Source organism: Ovis aries, chromosome 19 (genome assembly GCF_016772045.2).
Source record: "Ovis aries strain OAR_USU_Benz2616 breed Rambouillet chromosome 19, ARS-UI_Ramb_v3.0, whole genome shotgun sequence".
NCBI lineage: Eukaryota > Metazoa > Chordata > Mammalia > Artiodactyla > Bovidae > Ovis > Ovis aries.
Window position 1 is genome coordinate 12270990 of NC_056072.1, and position 17630 is coordinate 12288619.

General features: G+C 42.2%; 1 protein-coding gene across 1 annotated transcript in view; it reads right to left on the reverse strand.

The window, feature by feature from the left end:
- SCN11A (sodium voltage-gated channel alpha subunit 11) overlaps positions 1-17630 on the reverse strand; it is a 79968-nt gene that overhangs the window by 27999 nt on the left and 34339 nt on the right. The window contains exons 14-19 of the mRNA XM_042236508.2: positions 16654-17022; positions 13816-14238; positions 11413-11529; positions 10585-10699; positions 7916-8070; positions 1921-2094 (exon numbers count right to left, since the gene is read on the reverse strand). Coding sequence (XP_042092442.1) covers positions 1921-2094; positions 7916-8070; positions 10585-10699; positions 11413-11529; positions 13816-14238; positions 16654-17022 — 1353 coding nt within the window. The remainder of the gene's footprint in view (positions 1-1920; positions 2095-7915; positions 8071-10584; positions 10700-11412; positions 11530-13815; positions 14239-16653; positions 17023-17630) is intronic.

Consider the following 17630-nt stretch of genomic DNA (forward strand, 5'->3'; position numbering starts at 1 on the left):
TGCTCCTGGGAAGGCTGGTAAAACTTGTTTTCAGAACCACCTGGACCTGGTGTCCTTTTTGAAAGTATGGCACTCGACTACTGTTTTGATATTTTAAATAGTTATTGTTAGCTGTATGTTTTCCATTTTGTATCTGGGCAAATTTGGGCAATTTAGAGTCTACACTCTCATTTATATCCATTTGGAAATTGATGTCAAAACTGAAAGCATTCTGCTTGAGATTTCACAGAAAGAGAGTAAAGAAACAGCTTTAAAATCAGTGTCCTACACAGACTTGTGGACACAGGAGGGGAGGGAGAGGATGGGACAAATTGAGAGAGTGGCACTGACATATACACACTGCCATGTGTGAAACAGATGGTGAGTGGGGAGCTGCTGCGTAACACAGGGAGCCCAGCCTGGTACTCTCTGAAGACCTAAGGGGACAGGGTGGCAGGGAAAGGGGATGGAGGAAGGCTTAAGAGGAAGAACCAACACAAAATTTTAAAGTAATCATCCTCCAATCAAAAATAAAATAAGAATTGGTCTCCTAAGTTCAGGCCAGTAAACCACAGGTCCTAGATCAGAGATACCAAAAATCTGTCCATTGTCTCAGGCATCCTTCACTACAGTCAATAAGATAACGGATGCACAGTGACTAGCACTCTGGAACCTGATAGGGAACTGCGTGATGCTCCTGGGAATACTTGTGTTGGAGCTCCGATGGCACCGGTGACTTTCTGAAATGCTTGACCCACACGGCCTATTTGTACCCGCCAACAAAACGCTGGCTCTTCAGTGTGGTGTGCTGAGCACACAGTTTGTACTATGCATTTGTCATATCTACTTTCTTAAACAGCAGGGACAAAGTCTAACTAATTCGGTCATTATAGAAGGCTATAGATGTTAAAATCAAGGACTTTGCAGGGAGGCTTACTAGATTTGAGTCTCCTTCTTCTTCCCAGGTGGCTCAAAAGACTTCCCAGGTGGCTCAGATGGTAAAGCATCTGACTACAATGCAGGAGACCCAGGTTCGATCCCTGGGTCAGGAAGGTCCTCTGGAGGAGGAAATGGCAACCCACTCCAGTACTCTTGCCTGGAAAATCCCATGGATGGAGGAGCCTGGTAGGCTACTGTCCATGGGGTTGCAAAGAGTCGGACACGACTAAGTGACTTCACTTCCATCTTCTAGCTGGGCAACCTTGAACATGTTTCTATGACTTAGTTTACTCCTATTTATCTGGGAAAAATAATAACTGCAACATGGAAATGCTGTGATAACTAAAAGAGAGAATGCATAAGAGGCATACGGCAGAGTACCTGGTACCGAGAAAGCAGTCGAAAAATGTTACCTACTCTTATTGCTATTGGCCTTGGCATCCTACAGACCAAGGTGTGAATTCCAGTCCCTTCTGAAACAAGCTGCTAAGCCTCTGAGCTTCAGGTTTCCTTGTCTGTAATGTGGTAGGCATACATAGGTCTGCCTAACTTGGAACACTGTTGTTCAGATTAAATGGAAAAAAAAATGTATGTGAATAATCCTTGTTGCTCCACGATCAAGATGGGAGACCAGCCTAATCTGCTGGCTGCTAACCTGCTTTGAGAAGTCTTGAAAAGAAATTAAAAGTTGGAAGGAGAAGGAAAAGTAGAGAATGTGCGAAGCTATTCTAGATGTACATCAGAAATAAGCGGTGCTTATGGAGAGAAGTGAATGAGTACCATCATGGAAAGGGTTGAGACGGTGAGCATATGAAATGCAGCATATGAGGAATGGGACCAAGGAAAGGCTGGACTGCTGATAGATAAATGTGAAGAAAAATATTCTGGAGAGGCACTCGTATGAGGCACACGGGAAAAGCAGCTCCCATGTGATCCCCTCCTCCACCCCAACCCAGCCCCCCTCAATCCCACCTGCGCACGACACAGAGACGGTAAACTTACAATCACAATGACGAAATCGAGCCAGCACCAGACACTTGTGAAATACTTCCCAAATCCAAAGGCCACCCATTTCAGACCCATCTCCAAGATAAAAATGTATGTGAAAATAGTGTCAGTACATTTAAGTAATTCTTGGATTTTGGGTTGTTTATCAAGGTTAATATCTTCAAATACCTGAAATGATAAAGTACAGCCATAGGTCAGGTTGAACTCTCTGCTGACTTTATTTTTTATTGTTCTTCCTTATTTGAATAAACTAGGATCTCTCTTGGTGATGAGATTTTGCTTAAGGCTGAACTTTTCCAGTAGAAACAATTCCTTGAGTAAGTAAAACAAAAGAAGGAAAATCCTATTTCTAGATTTCTGTTGCCACTATAGTTTCCCAGAGTCTCATCAACTATGTTGCCATCATAGTTTCCCAGTTTCTCATGGCCCCTGGAATATTAAAAAAAAAAAAAATCTTCCTAATGGATCATCATACTGTCTCCTGGTCTTCCTAATCCTTTAACTCTTGCCAACAATATCTTGCCAACTTTCCCAGAACCTCCCAGTGGCATTCACCATTTCTTTCATCCTCCTACTTACCTGGGTGGTTCTATTCAGTGGCTGTTCATTGCTTACAACATCAAGTCTGAAAACCTTAGTTCATACTCTGGATCCTTCCAACACTGAGGCTCACCACCCTCCACCACAAACAGCATTATCCACTTATCCCAGTGTTCCCTACAGATGTGATCATTTTCGTATGTGAATCATGATGTGCAAAAATTTGGGAAGCACTGGGCTAGAGTTCCCAATGTAAATTACTTTGAATGTTGCTAAGTCGCTTCAGTCATGTCCAACTCTGTGCCTAACCCTAACCCTATCCTAACCCTAACCCTAACGTTAGGTTCTGTGGACCATATCCCACCTGGCTCCTCTGTCCATGGCATTCCCCAGGCAATACTACTGGAGTGGGTTGCCATTTCCTTCTCCAGGGGATCTTGCCAACCCAGGGATCGAACCCAAGTCTCTTATGTCTACCTGCATTGGCAGGCAAGTTCTTTACCACTAGCACTACCTGGGAAGGCCCAAACATTCATTAAGTGTGACAATGAAAATTAGACATCTAAGCTTTTGGAGAGACCCTTTTTCACACTACATCCAAACATCTCCTTAACCCAAAATATGTGTGTGTGTGATTCTTCGGGGTCTGTATTGCTAGGCTGTAAGCTGTCCTTTTGGCCTTTACAGTGTTACTGAGGATGAAAGGAAGGAGAGAAGAGACACTAACCCTGCCAAGTCATTGGGAAGGCAAGAAAGAAATCAGCAATGCTGTTAGGAACCAAGGTAATCTCACAGTCCCACAACCCTAGAGAAAAAGAATAGAGAATAAAACAGTCTTACTTTCAACCCCCAAGTGGGGTTTTGACTGAAGAAGGCCCTTCATCTCCTCCTCTCCCCCACTGGCTCCTGGTCAGCCTTTAAGATATCAGCTTAGCTGATACCTTCTGTAGGAAACTGTCCTTCTTCCACAGGAATGGGTTAGGTGCCATCCTACATGATATGTTGTTTCTCTTGAATGTACCACTATGGCCCTAGTTATAGCTGTCTGAACTCCATCTGTCTTGCCTACAAGCCCCCAAGCTCTTGAAGGTCAGGGATTGTCCATTTGCCTCTTTCAGTTCAGTCACTCAGTCCTGTCTGACTCTTTGTGACACCAGTACACCAGTCACTCTTTGGGACTGCAGCATGCCAGGCCTCCCTGTCCATTGCCAAGTCCCAGAGCTTGCCCAAACTCATGTTCATCGAGTCGGTGATACCATCCAACCATCTCATCCTCTGTCATCTCCTTCTCCTCCCGCCTTCAATCTTTCCCAGCATCAGGGTCTTTTCCAATGAGTCCATTCTTTGCATCAGATGGGCAAGGTATTGAAATTTCAGCTTCAGCATCAGTCCTTCCAATGAATATTCAGGACTGATTTCCTTTAGGATTGACTGGTTTGATCTCCTTACAGTCCAAGGGACTCTCAAAGGTCTTCTCTAACACCACAGTTTAAAAGCATCAATTCTTCGGCACTCGACTTTCTTCATAGTCCAACTCTCACATCCATACGTGACTACTGGAAAAACCATATCTTTGACTAAACAGACTTTTGTTGACAAAGTAATGTCCCTGCTTTTTAATATGCTCTCTAGGTTGGTCATAGCTTTTCTTCCAAGGAGTAAGCATCTTTTAATTTCATGACTGCAGTCACCATCTGCAGTGATTTTGGAGCCCCCTCAAATAAAGTCTCTCACTGTTTCCACTGTTTCACCATCTATTTGCCATGAAGTGATGGGACCAGATGCCATAATCTTCATTTTTTGAAGGCTGAGTTTAAGCCAGCTTTTTCACTCTCCTCTTTCACTTTCATCAAGATGCTCTTTAGTTCTTCTTCACTTTCTGCCATAAGGGTGGTGCCATCTTTATACCTGATATTTCTTCCAGCAATCTTGATTCCAGCTTTTGCTTCATCCAGCCTGGCATTTCTCATGATGTACTCTGCATATAAGTTAAATAAGCAGGGTGACAATACACAGCCTTGACATGCTCCTTTTCTTATTTGGAACCAGTCTGTTGTTCCACATCCAGTTCTAACTGTTGCTTCTTGACCTGCATACAGATTGCTCAGGAGACAAGTCAGGTGGTCTGGTATCCCCATCTCTTTATGTATTGTCCACGTTTGTTGTGATCTACACAGTCAAAGGCTTTGGCGTAGTTAATAAATCAGAAGTTGCTGTTTTTCTGGTATTCTCTTGCTTTTTTGATGATCCAATGGATGTTGGCAATTTGATCTCTGGTTCCTCTCCCTTTTCTAAAATCCAGCTTGAACATCAGGAAGTTCACAGTTTACAAACTGTTGAAGCCTGGCTTGGAGAATTTTGAGCATTACTTTGCTAGCATGTGAGATGAGTGCAATTGTGCAGTAGCTTGAACATTCTTTGGCATTGCCTTTCCTTGGGATTGGAATGAAAACTGACCTTTTCCAGTCCTGTGGACACTGCTGAGTTTTCCAAATTTGCTAGTATATTGGGCGGAGAACTTGAACAGTATCGTCTTTCAGGATTTGAAATAGCTCAACTGGAATTCCATCACCTCCGTTAGTTTTGTTCGTACTGATGCTTTCTAAGGCCCACCTGACTTCACATTCCAGTATGTCTGGCTCTACATGAGTGCTCACACCATCGTGGTTATCTGTGTCATGAAGATCTTTTTTGTACAGTTCTTCTGTGTATTCTTGCCACCTCTTAATATCTTCTGCTTCTGTTAGGTCCATACCATTTTTGTCCTTTACTGTGTCCATCTTTGCCTAAAATGTTCCTTTGGTATCCCTAATTTTCTTGAAGAGATCTCTAGTTTTCTATCTCTAGTCTTCCCATTCTATTGTTTTCCTCTATTTCTTTACATTGATCACTGAGGAAGGCTTCCTTATCTCTCCTTGCTATTCTTTGGAACACTGCATTCAAATGGGCATATCTTTCCTCTTCTCCTTTGCCTTTCACTTCTTTTCTTTCCTCAGCTATGTGTAAGCCCTCCTCAGATAACCATTTTGCCCTTTTACACTTCTTTTTCTTGGGGATGGTCTTGATCACTGCCTCCCGTACAATGTCATGAACCTCCATCCATAGTTCTTCAGGCACTCTGTCTATCGGATCTAATCTCTTGAATCTATTTGTCACTTCCATTGTATAATTGTAAGGATATGATTTAGGTCATGCATGAATGGTCTAGTGGTTTTCCCTACTTTCTTCAATTTAAGTCTGAATTTGGAAATCAGCAGTTCATGATCTGAGCCACAGTCAGCTCCCGGTCTTGTTTCTGCTGACTGCCTCTTTAGGAGAGACAAATCTGAATGGTGTTGAAAGCTCATTTCCCATTTCATTTTGGAAGCTTAGCAACAAGCTGGCTCAGCAAATCTGAGTTTGCTCAAAGGAAGAGCAGGCTGATATCAGAACTGAGCATTGGAAGCTCCCGTAATATAACTAGGCCTAATCCAGGATGCTCCCATTTCTATGTAGCTACCCAAATCAGAGCTTCACAAACTCTAATGAGCCTTAAACCACCTAGCATCTGATTCAGCAGGTCTGGGGTGGGCCCAAGACTCTGAATTCTTAATGAGCTTCCAGGTGATATAAGGCTGCTGGTCCATATACCACATACAGTGGTCGGGGACTAGATGTTTCCTGTCTCCATTTCTCTATAAATACAGGCAGTGAAATAGGGCCTGCGTCTCTCCTGGAAGCCTCTGCGTTGTGTGTTCAGTCTCACTCTGCCCGGCCTACCCTTGCCTCGTCTGAAGGCCGATGAGAACTAGGAGGTCTGTGTGCCCTCTGCTGCTTCCCTGATTGTAAGTTTTCTCACACAGGTGTCTGTGTGACCTTGTGACAACAACATTGCTTTTCCACTAAATAGCACAGGGCATGACAGATAACGGTGACTATTTGTGGAATAAGTGCAAGAACCTTGTCACTTGGAAGTGTAGATAGCTGATGAAATCTAATCACCAGAAGATTACAGGGAAGCCTACAGGATGAGTGATTAAAAAAATTAATCAAGGCAATTCTCTGGGCTTGTCTTAGAGAAATTTGCTTTTTTGTTTCAGGAATAATGTACATAGCAGTAAGGAGGTAAATGGGCTTCCCTGGTGGCTCAATGGTAAAGAATACACCTGCCAATGCAGGAGACATGGGTTTGAACCCTGGGTTGGAAAGAAGAACCTTCTGGAGAAGGAAATGGCAACCCGCTCCAGCATTCTTGTGTGGGAAATCCCATGGAGAGAGGAGCCGGGCAGGCCATAGTCCACAGGGTTGCAAAGCGTTTGAAGAAGGGCAAAGCAGGTAAATGGGCTGTCTGTTGATCACAGGCTCTGGTGGACCCCAATGCATGCTCATCTCCTCTCATCTGGAGATTACACAGGTATAAAGCACTAACCAGGAAACTAGGGGTGCCCTTGTCCCTCCTAGCAATTTATTGTGAAATGTTCTGTGACTCTAAATCAATAAGGGGAACTCAGTACTCCATTCACTTGGGATGACAAATACTAAGAGAATTTAGTTTTACATTATGGCCATATTAAGAGGAAATACAAGACATAATGGGAGGGAGAGAGAGAAACATGTAGGTGATAAGAAAGAAAATACTGTTGCTCAAGGTGAGGGTATGTGTGCAGAGGAGGAAAGAAGGACAACAAGGTGAGGAGAGAGAGCAGAAAGGAGTTCATGACCATATGGCTAGGGAGGGTGATTGATTCAGTTATTTCCAAAGCTCATCAGAACTCACAACATACCTCAATTTGGAAGGATCTGTCATACACATAAAACAGTATCTCTTTTCCCTCCTCTCAAAGGATCATGAGTGGTGAAAAATACCAAGGCAACTTATATCCTATTCTAGCCCCTGTAGACTTCTCCTAAACGTTTCATCTTTTAGAAAGCAACACGAGGGCCACCAGGAAAAAAAGAGAACAGGAGCATTGCCATCTAGAGGAGGAAACATGTAGGATACGCTGAAAATGTCTAGAAATCCTCCAGGAATGACGGACAGGCTTGGAGTTGAGGTCAAGACTCCAATAGCCACTTTAAAGTTCCAATCTGGGGACTTCCCTGGTGGTCCAGCGGTTAAGATTCTGCGCTTCAGTGGCATGGGGCACAAGTTTCATTCCTGTTCAGAGAACTAAGTTCTCACATGCTGTGTGGCATGGCCAAAAAACAAATAAATAAATAAACACATAAAAATAAAGTGCTGACGTGGGTCATGCTTCCCACAGGTAAAGCATCTTCGGCTAGGGATTTCCCAGATGTAGCATTTCTTCAGAACATGCTGGCAAAATCCTGTCCCCTAAGGGGGTATACCAACAGAAATCCCACTTCTTCCTAGCTTCCCCACATTCACAGCTCCTTGAAGGGCCAAGCTGGAATGAAGCCACCCAGCTGCCTTGCCCCCCAATGTCCCCACAAGACCATGACCATTTACCAGTGCCCCACTGCTCAGCAGAATCACAAAGATAATAAAGCTCTCAAACCAGCTGTGTTTCACTATTTGGTAGCAGGTTTTTCGCAGGCTCCACCAAGTGATCCAGGAGGACTTTCTCTTGTCCACAGTACAGCATAGAGAGCAGCAATTCAGGCCTACAAGGAAGCAGAGAATCACTGTCACGAGTGTCTATAATACACGTGCATTAATAGCTCAACTCTTCACCCTCCTTGTACACACCATGTAACTCTGCAAATCCTCCAACTAGAGAGTTTGAGTCTTTTTCCAACACTTTGAACCTGGGTTCAGCCACGTGACAACATTTGGTCAACAGAGCAGAATAGGGGTCATCATATGCCAATTCAGACTCAGTGAGAACTTCAACAAAGATAGAGAACTATAGAAAGTATTAAAAAGAACCAATAAGAACTGAAGAAAATAATAACTGAGATGAAAAAAAAATACAACACTGAGATGAAGAATACAATAACTGAGATGAAACCGTTTAGAGGATGCAGAAGAATGAAATTAGTGATCTGGAAGACATTAATTACCCAATCAGGATAGCAAAAAGAATTTTTTTTAAATGTGAAGAGCTTAAGGGATCCCTGAGACAACATCAAGCATATAGCATTAGCAATATAGGGGCCTCAGAAGGAGAAAAGAGAGAAGAGGGACAAAAAAACTTATTTGAAGAAATAATGACTAAAAACTTCCCTAATCTGGGGAAGGACACAGACACCAAAGTCTAGAGATGGGAGCACAGAGATTTTCAAACAAGATGAACCCAAAGAGATCCATACCAAGACACATTATAATTAAAATGTCAAAAATGAAAGATAGGGAATTCCCCAGTGGTCCAGTGGTTAAGACTCCATGCAATCAATGAAGGGGGCATGAGTTTGATCCCTGGTCAGGGAAATAAGATCCCACATGCTGCAAGGCATGGCCAAAAAAAAAAAAAAATCATAAAAATAACTAAAGATAGAGAATCTTAAAAGCAGTAAGGGAAGAACTAGTTACATACAAGAGAAACTTCATAAGCCTATTAGATGATTTTTCAGCAGAAACTTCACAAAGCAGAAGGACTGGCACAATATATTCAAATTTTTGACATTTTAATTATAATGTGGACTGCATTATTATCATGTTATTGAATTCTTGCCCACATTTTCTAAGTCTTTGTTGAAATTCTTACTAAAATGAAGTTCTCCATTTTCTTCCCTACTTTGGTGAAAACTCTTATGATCACCCCTTTGAATTCTTTACCAGGTAAATTACTTAACTCTGTTTCTTTAGGATTTTTCCTGGGTTTTGTTTTTCTTTAGGGTTTTGTTCTTTCATTTGGAATATAGTCCTCCATATGCTTATTTTGTTTGAATTCTAGTTTTTGTTTCTATGAACTAGGTGAAATGGCTACCTATCTTGGTATTCAAGGAATGGACTTGTGTGGAGTGTCCCCTGTGTAGACAGCTAGCACCTGGTATCTTCAGCGGGGTTACAGGGGCTGAAGCTTGCCAGGGGCAACTCCTGGGGAGCACTTAGGTATCTGAGGCCACCTAGGCAGAGCAGCTGAGGTTAGAGTGGGCTTGGGCTGGAGTCAGGCCTTGGGGAGTGCTAAGTCCAAGGCTACCTTAGTGGGGTAGCTAGAGCTGGAGTGAATGAGGGCTGGGGAGAGTTCTGGGGGTGAGGCAAACCAAGGTGCTCTCTGCTGCCTCTGACCCCACAAAGGGATCCAGCACTTCTCTGTGCATTTGGCAGAAGCTCTAGGGTTAAAACACGGATTTCCTTCCTCTGTTCATGATATTTCCCAGGCAAGAAAATGGGAGTAGGTTGCCATTTCCTCCTCTAGGGGATCTTCCTGACCCAGGGATCAAACCTGGGTCTCCTGCTTTGCAGGCAGATTCTTTACTGTCTGAGCCACCAGTGAAGACCTGAGTAATACTCTAGGGTTGATACATGGATCTCTTTCTGGTATAGTCTCGATGGCCTTTAAACTGCTCTTTTCTTGCTGATCCCAAGGTGGGTGGGTCTGTGCTCTGGCCCCGCAACAATATCCCTTCTTACTGTAGGTCACTAAGTTGAGGGTGCAGTGCCCATGGATACCATGTCTCCATCTTTCCTACCTGATCTATATGTTCTATCTATATGTAGTAGCTGTTCTATAAGTCCTCGAGTCTTTTTCAGGGGAAATTGCTCTACAAGTAAGTGTATATTTGGTATTTCCATGGGTGGAGGTGAGCTCAGGGTCTTCCTACACCACCATCTTGGATGACTTCTCCCAGAGAAAAATCTTGAGAGATGAGTTGAGGGCCTGGCCAGGGCTCTAGCCAACCCCAGATTTATGGTCAAGTTCTCTTGATCTATGACTTCAAGGATATCCTGACAATTGATGTATTGGGAACTCTACCAAGTGGTAGGAATACTGGCTCAGTGGGGTTTCTAGAAAACTTTTCCCAAGTTTCTACTCTAGAAGTTGGGCTGTATGAATTAACTTCACCTGAATCAAGAATTTCCTGAAATGGTCTCCAGAATCCAGGGGAGACTCTCTTCACTTTTATTTCCAGTAGAATTAGAAAGAAAGGATCTATCAAACTATAGAGCTTCAAAGAATAACAGAAAACCATCCAAATGTTCCGTGAACTGAATGTAGGAATATTGCCACTTACCTTTGGGCAAACACCTCTCTGGTTCCTTTTTGGGAACCATTTCAAGTAGCCGCATAAAGGGATCCTGTGGACCAATGGTGCTACATTCTGAGAGCACACTCGTAGCATCAGACTTCTATACATCAGAACAAAGGAAAGGGGGGATCATTTTCCAACACTCTCTGTCACCATGATTAATACCTAATGTCTTATTTTAGGATTTCTAATGCATGAAACTAGGTAGGTATGAGGGTTGTCTAGAAAGTATCCCTCTTGTTAGGTTCTTTCCTAAATGCTCTGACCAGCCCTGACTCCAAGACAGAATTCTCTAATTCCTCTCCCTTGGATGATGAAAGGTAAAAGTACATGACACAGTATCTCAGCCTTTTCCTCCCTCCCATTCTTACCTCTGATCTGCTGACAAACCATACATACAGAAGCCAGGTGATGAGGAAAAGGTCACTTTACTGACAATGAAATTGTCAGCTACCTCAAGTCTCAGAATAATAGGCCTAGAACAGTGGTTGCATTGATTTTACTTTCTAGGAGACATTTTGGCAATGTCTAAAGACATTTTTTATTTTTGCAGTGGCGGGGGGGATTCTATGGGCATCTAGAGGGTGGAGGCGGGGTACTGCTAAACACCGTACGGAACAGTCCACCATAACAAAGAATCTGGGCCCAAATGTCGTACTGGAGAGGCTGAGAAACCCTGGCCTAGATCTTTGCCTAATAATCTAATTTTGACAGTTTGCTCTGTACTAATCTTGATATTTTTCCATAGTGGCTATTTTGAGCAAGGTAAGTGGATGAGCTATGTTTCTTCTGGGAACACTCTGGGAAAATTACCTTCCGAAGATTCTGTATTGACATAGGATCATCTTCAGAGAATACATCAATTTCCACACTCTGAATTCCTGGACTAGTGAGATCCTTGCTCTTCTGATGAACTTCACTGGCCTGACACTGAGAAACCAAGAGTAGAATTAATACTCCTCCTGGACATCTCACTTGGGATGAAACAAGTTTGAATTTTATTTGGTTTTCTGTTCATCACGAAAATTTTGACATTATTTAACTTTTTCTCTTTACTTTTAAAAACTGCTCCTGAAAAAACTCAACATAAAATAATTCTGGAAAAACTATTATAGGAAACATATAATGAAACTTACTCATAAGTAATATAATCAAAACAACATGATTTGATACAAAATTCAGCAAATAATTAAGAAGTGAATCTTACTGCAACCTTTCAATTCAATGGCTAAGTAATAAATTGTTTAATAAATGGTACTGGTATAATCAGTTATCCCTGAAAAAATACAATGCCATAATACAGTAAAAATTAAAATCGATAATCACTTGATATCCTAATACAAAAATACATGAATAAAACTATTAAAAGAATAATTTGGAAAATAATTTTGTATTCTTTTAGGTACAGAGGATTGGCTTAGCAAAATAGGCAACTGAAAGGCATAAAGAAAACATGAATATATGTTATAATATAAAAATAAAAAATGAATTTTGTCTGATGACCTGCAGCTAAATCCAAGGATATGCAAAGTCACATCTTAAGAAAGGTTTCATCCTAAAATATATGTGAAGGTTCTTCTGAATCTGACATTGTATGGGCATAATTTAAGAACGCTGCTCCCATTGAACACATATACACAAAAAAACAGGTACACATTATCTATGGACCAGACACAGAACAAAAATAAAGTAATAACAATTTAAAGCATGCAGCAAGTAATGGTGAATAAAAGTGTCCCATGTGAAAAAGGAAACCAGAGTTATACCCAAAGCTTGAAACTCTGGGCTGGGCTGAAGTTCTTATACTTAAGAGAGAAAGTTAAAAGAAGTTGTGGCCAATGCTTGGGGTTACAATTATACAAAGCTGCATACCTAGGGAGGCAGGAGGAAGTACAGCCTCAGAAACAAGATCTGGGCAAAGGGAGCCACTGGCTTAGTGACTGGATCTGCAAAATGCCTAGTATCACTATCAGAGAAGAATCAGCTGCCAAGATAAGACTTAGTTCTGAAATGGACCCCTTAGAAGGGTCTATTAAAGACACCACAAAACTTAGACTGCAGGGGGAGTGACAGGCCCTCCCACAAAGATGAACTTTCACATTTATCTTCCAAAGTGTATGATGAGACAAACATAAAATCAGTAGTCCTCAAAAATTAACTACAGGGAGGTCAATTTACTTGAGGAAAAAGAACAAAATTAGTATCATAATCTAAAAATGTCATTAAAATTAATACATTTATTAAAAAGATATTCAGAGTGCTGCTTCTTAGATGGTAGAATAAGGAGCTCTGCAGAATGTTCCACAGTAAAATGAACATAAATGGTGGAAAATACTTGTAAAAATACATTTAAGGTTTCTGTGAATTGTCCTAAGGGCATACAGCAAGTGAAGAAATATTTACTTTTTTAAAAAATCTATGCTATTCAGTAATAACAGCAGGAGTCTATGGCACTTTAGCCATGACCTGCTCTCTCGCTTCCCACTCCCCCAGCTCAGTTTGATGGAAGCTCCACTTTAGGCAGATGTGCCCAAGAAGATGGGGCTCCCTCTGCCCTCGGCTCCCAAGGAAGAGATATGTATCTCATTAGAATGTGCAGGTCACAGCTTTTCTCATCTCCTCCAAATCTGAGTTGAGGCTAAATTTCTGGTGAATGTGGTCAAGAAGTTGGATTTCTGTTTTCATTTTAGTTACTACTCATAGGACAGAGACTCTATTCCAAGTTCAAAAGCTTGACAATACTGGGGCTCTGATCTCCCTTACTCCAGCTAGTTTGCAGGGCAGAGATTCCATGCAGGAAGAGGCAGGCTGAGAGATGAGAGACTACTGCCCCTCCGAGTATCCCGGGTAGTGGCTAAGACATCTTCCCCAGGGTGGCAGGCAATTCATAAGAAACAAAATCTCTGTTTACGCTATATTCACTTCACCTTCCCCACTCCTTTTCTCACCTTTCAGTCAGTCCTAACTCTATATTTCTTTTGGTGCTCAACCGAAGGCATTTGATGCCCTCATTGCCCCAGCCCACTCTGAACTCCTCTGGGATCTCCCCCCTGTGCCACATGTGCAGACCATGATTAGAACCAGCCCCAGAGGTGCAGCCACCACACTGTACACCTTTACCATCTCCGCATAGTGCTCAGGACAGGGCAGGCGACCAGCACTCCATGGCAGCTTCCACTTTAAACGATCTCTGAGTCTATGTGTGAACCTGCATACCTGTTTTCCAGCCTCAGGTTGTGTGGCAGCCTGTCCCTTATCTTCACCAAGGGATTCAGCATCATCTTCTTCCTCTGCAAGTGGGGCCAACCAAGTCCGATCATGCAAGGTCATTGGTACAGAAGTTAGTACACCAAACTCCTCCCAGATCTCTGGGCCCTTTTTCATCCCTGTGACCAGGGGAATGATATCTTTGCTCTCTCCACCAGGGCCTTCTGTCACCTCTTTTTGCTTTGATAAATGTTGCCTCCTGCACCGCTTCCTGAAAAAATGCTCAAGAGTATGTATTACAAAACAAAAAGCCCAGCGGAACCGATCCAGGGCTACCTGGACTTTGGTTTTCTTGACTTTTCCTTCCAAGTGTCCATTTCTCTCCTCATTGCTGAAGGAATTGAGTAGCAAGGCAATGAAGAGGTTGAGCACCTAGGAAGGGGCAAAGGGAGAGGGACATAGGGGAAATTTAGCAAAGGAAAGAATACAGTAGGGCTCTGCAACAGCTTTTCCCCAAGACTGGAAACCAGATCAAATGAAAGTTCTATGTCCTTCTATCTCCCAAGAAAGTTCATCTATAAAATAAAGAAAAGGAGAAAAGATTGAGGAAGTAATAGAGACATCAAGATAAGACCAAAAAAAAGTTGAAGTTACAGGGTGCAAACAACCAGATGCAGTCTGTCTGTGTATAAGCAGCGTGTATTGTAGAGCCTGGGCAGGGTAAGGTGAAAGGCATAACCATGTGGCAAAATCAAAAGTGGATATTCCTTGGGGATCAGCCAGAATCATGAGGTTGGACTTTTGCTGGAATTGCCCACATGGATATGAGTCTAATGTCTAGGACCACTGAACTCTGAGGTCCTCTCCTAGCTGCACAATTTGAGAGATGGCACACTTGTGCAGGTTTTTTACCTCTTTTGTTTGTGGCTCTCACCAGTTCAAAAATATACAGCTTTCTGGAGGAAGAGTTTTATGGATGTTAATGGGTCCAGTCACACTTCCTCAGCTTCACAATGAGAATTCCCAAGTCTGAATCTTTGCTCAAGTTACCCTCTATTTGCTAAGTCCTCTTTGCCTCTGAAGTGCCTTTTTCAAGTACCGTGTCTCCCAGAGTCTTTCTTAGCACTCCCTTCCCACTCCCTTGATCTTGCATATCTCCTGCTGTCTACTAACACCATTTATTAGATACTGAGGACAGTTAATTATATTTGTATGAGGATCATTAGTTATATTTGCATGATAGTCCCAACTCAGTTCTGAAGATCTTATGCTCAGGTATCCTTGTCTGTCTCCTGTCTCGTCACACCCTCAGTGGTGTACACTTAATTAGTTTCTCCATAGAGTACCATGTTTCCAGCTGTAAGTAACAGATACAGGGCAAGCTTACATAATAAGAAAATGCCCCATGACAAGATGTTTGAAACTAGAAGACGGGACCAATTATGCCTTGACAGTAGGCTTGTTCCACCTTCAGTCTACCTTCCTCAGTGCTGACTTTGTCTTGCTTTGGTACTTCTCATGGTTGCATGATGTTTGCGGTTCTACCAAGAGTCACAGTCATAAAAGGACTGGAGGAAGAAAAAGGACCACTTTTTTCATCATTCCTCCTTCCCCCTCTCCTCCTTTTCCTTTCCTCTCATCCTCCTTTTAAACAGCAAGAAAAACCTTACTCTGCGGACATTTCTTTACATCTTTGTTGTTATTGTTCGGTTGCTCAGTCGTGTCTGACTCTTTGCCACCCCATGGACTGAAGCATGCCAGGCTTCCCTGTCCTTCACCATCTCCCAGAGCTTGCTCAAACTCATGTCCCTTGAGTTGGTGATGCCCTCCAACCATCTCATCCTCTGCTGTCCCCTTATCCTTCTGCCTTCAGTCATTCCCAGCATCAGGTCTTTTCCAATGAGTCGGCTCTTCCCCTTGGGTGGCCAAAGTATTGGAGCTTCAGCATCAGTCCTTCCAATGAATATTCAGGGTTGATTACCTTTAGGATTGACTGGTTTGATCTGTTTTCAGTGCAAGGGACTCTCAAGAGTTTTCTCCAACACCACAGTTTGAAAGCATCAGCTCTTCAGCGCTGAGCCTACTTTATGGTCCAACTCTCACATCCGTACATGACTACTGGAAAACCATAGCCTTGACTATACAGAGCTTTGTAGACAAAGTAATGTCTCTGCTTTTTAATATACTGTCTAGGTTTGTCATTGCTTTTCTTCCAAGGGGCAAGTGTCTTCTAATTTAATGGCTGCAGTCACCATCCACAGTGATTATGGAGCCCAAGAAAATGATAGCAGTCACCGTTTCCATTGTTTCCCCACCTATTTGCCATGAAGTGATGGGACCAGATGCCATGATCTTAGTTTTCTGAATGTTGAGCTTTAAGCCAGTTTTTTCACTCTCTTCTTTCACCTTCATCAAGAGGCTCTTTAATTCCTCTTCACTTCCTGCCATAAGGGTGGTATCATCTGCTTATCTGAGGTTATTGATATTTCTCCCCACAATCTCGATTCCAGCTTGTGCTTTATCCAGTCTGGCATTTTGCATTTTACATCTATGGACCAAATTAAGTAAAATATCCCTACCTCAGCCAATCAGTGGCGATTTGAATAATCGCTTGGAGTAGGATAGACATTGGGGCATCTTTAAAGTACTGCATGACAGGTTTTCTTTCATGCTTACCATACTGTCTTCAAATCAAATTCAAATGCAGATTTTTGAATATTATATAACATTAAATTTATAATACTATATTTAAATAACAATTTTCACTAGTAAAGTGCTGGAAAAGAAGCTAATGCATTTGTTTAGCCCATGCATTTAAAACAACAATAACAAAACTGAGACACTCACCACAAGTTTTCCAATCACCATGATCGACAGAAACACAATAACGCACAGCCTTGGGTTAGCTTCTTGCATACATTCCCACATGTTTTCAATCCATTCGCCACAGAGGATGCGGAATACCACCAAAAAGGAGTGGTAGAAATCCCCCATGTGCCAGCGTCGTAAACACAGGACTTCAGGGTCACAGGAGTTTAAATGATTCTTTTTGTTATTGAATCTAGAGCCGAAAAGCTGCATGCCAACTACTGAGAAAATAAAGACCACAATGGCCAAGACCACAGTCAGGTTTCCAAGGGCTCCAACAGAATGGCCAATGATCTTAATCAGTGTGTTTAAAGTTGGCCAGGATTTGGCTAACTTGAAGACCCTCAGCTGTAAAAAAAAAATAATAATAATAATAATTTTTTAAAAAACAATAAACAAAAATGGAAGAAAAGCCAGTTAGGACAAATTCCACCTGTTCAGCTATAATTCAAACAACTTGTTCCCAAACCACAGCATTTATAACTTTCAAAAATCTTTTCAAAGCCAAATCCATCTTAAACATGGTCAGCAACTCCATGCCCCAATCTGATATTCACCCACATCTATTTTTTGTTTTAAAAATGAAACATTTGGTCTAATTTTTTTAAATGATAAAGACTTTGGGATCATGATGGTAGAACTGGGCATGCACATTAATTAAACAAAATGAATATATTGGAACCCCGTATAATATTGGTTGTTGCTGTTATTTAGTCACTAAGTCATGTCTGACTATTTTGTGATCTTCATGGACTGTAGCCCACCAGGCTCCCCTGTCTATGGGATTTCCCAGACAAGAATACTGGAGTGGGTTGCCATTTCCTTCTCCAGGGGATCTTCCTGACCCAGGGATCAAATCTGCATCTCCTGCATTGCAGGCGGGTTATTTACTGCTGCACCACTGGGGAAGCCCCCAGTATGATGTTGTTCAGTTGCTAAGTCATGTCCAACATTTT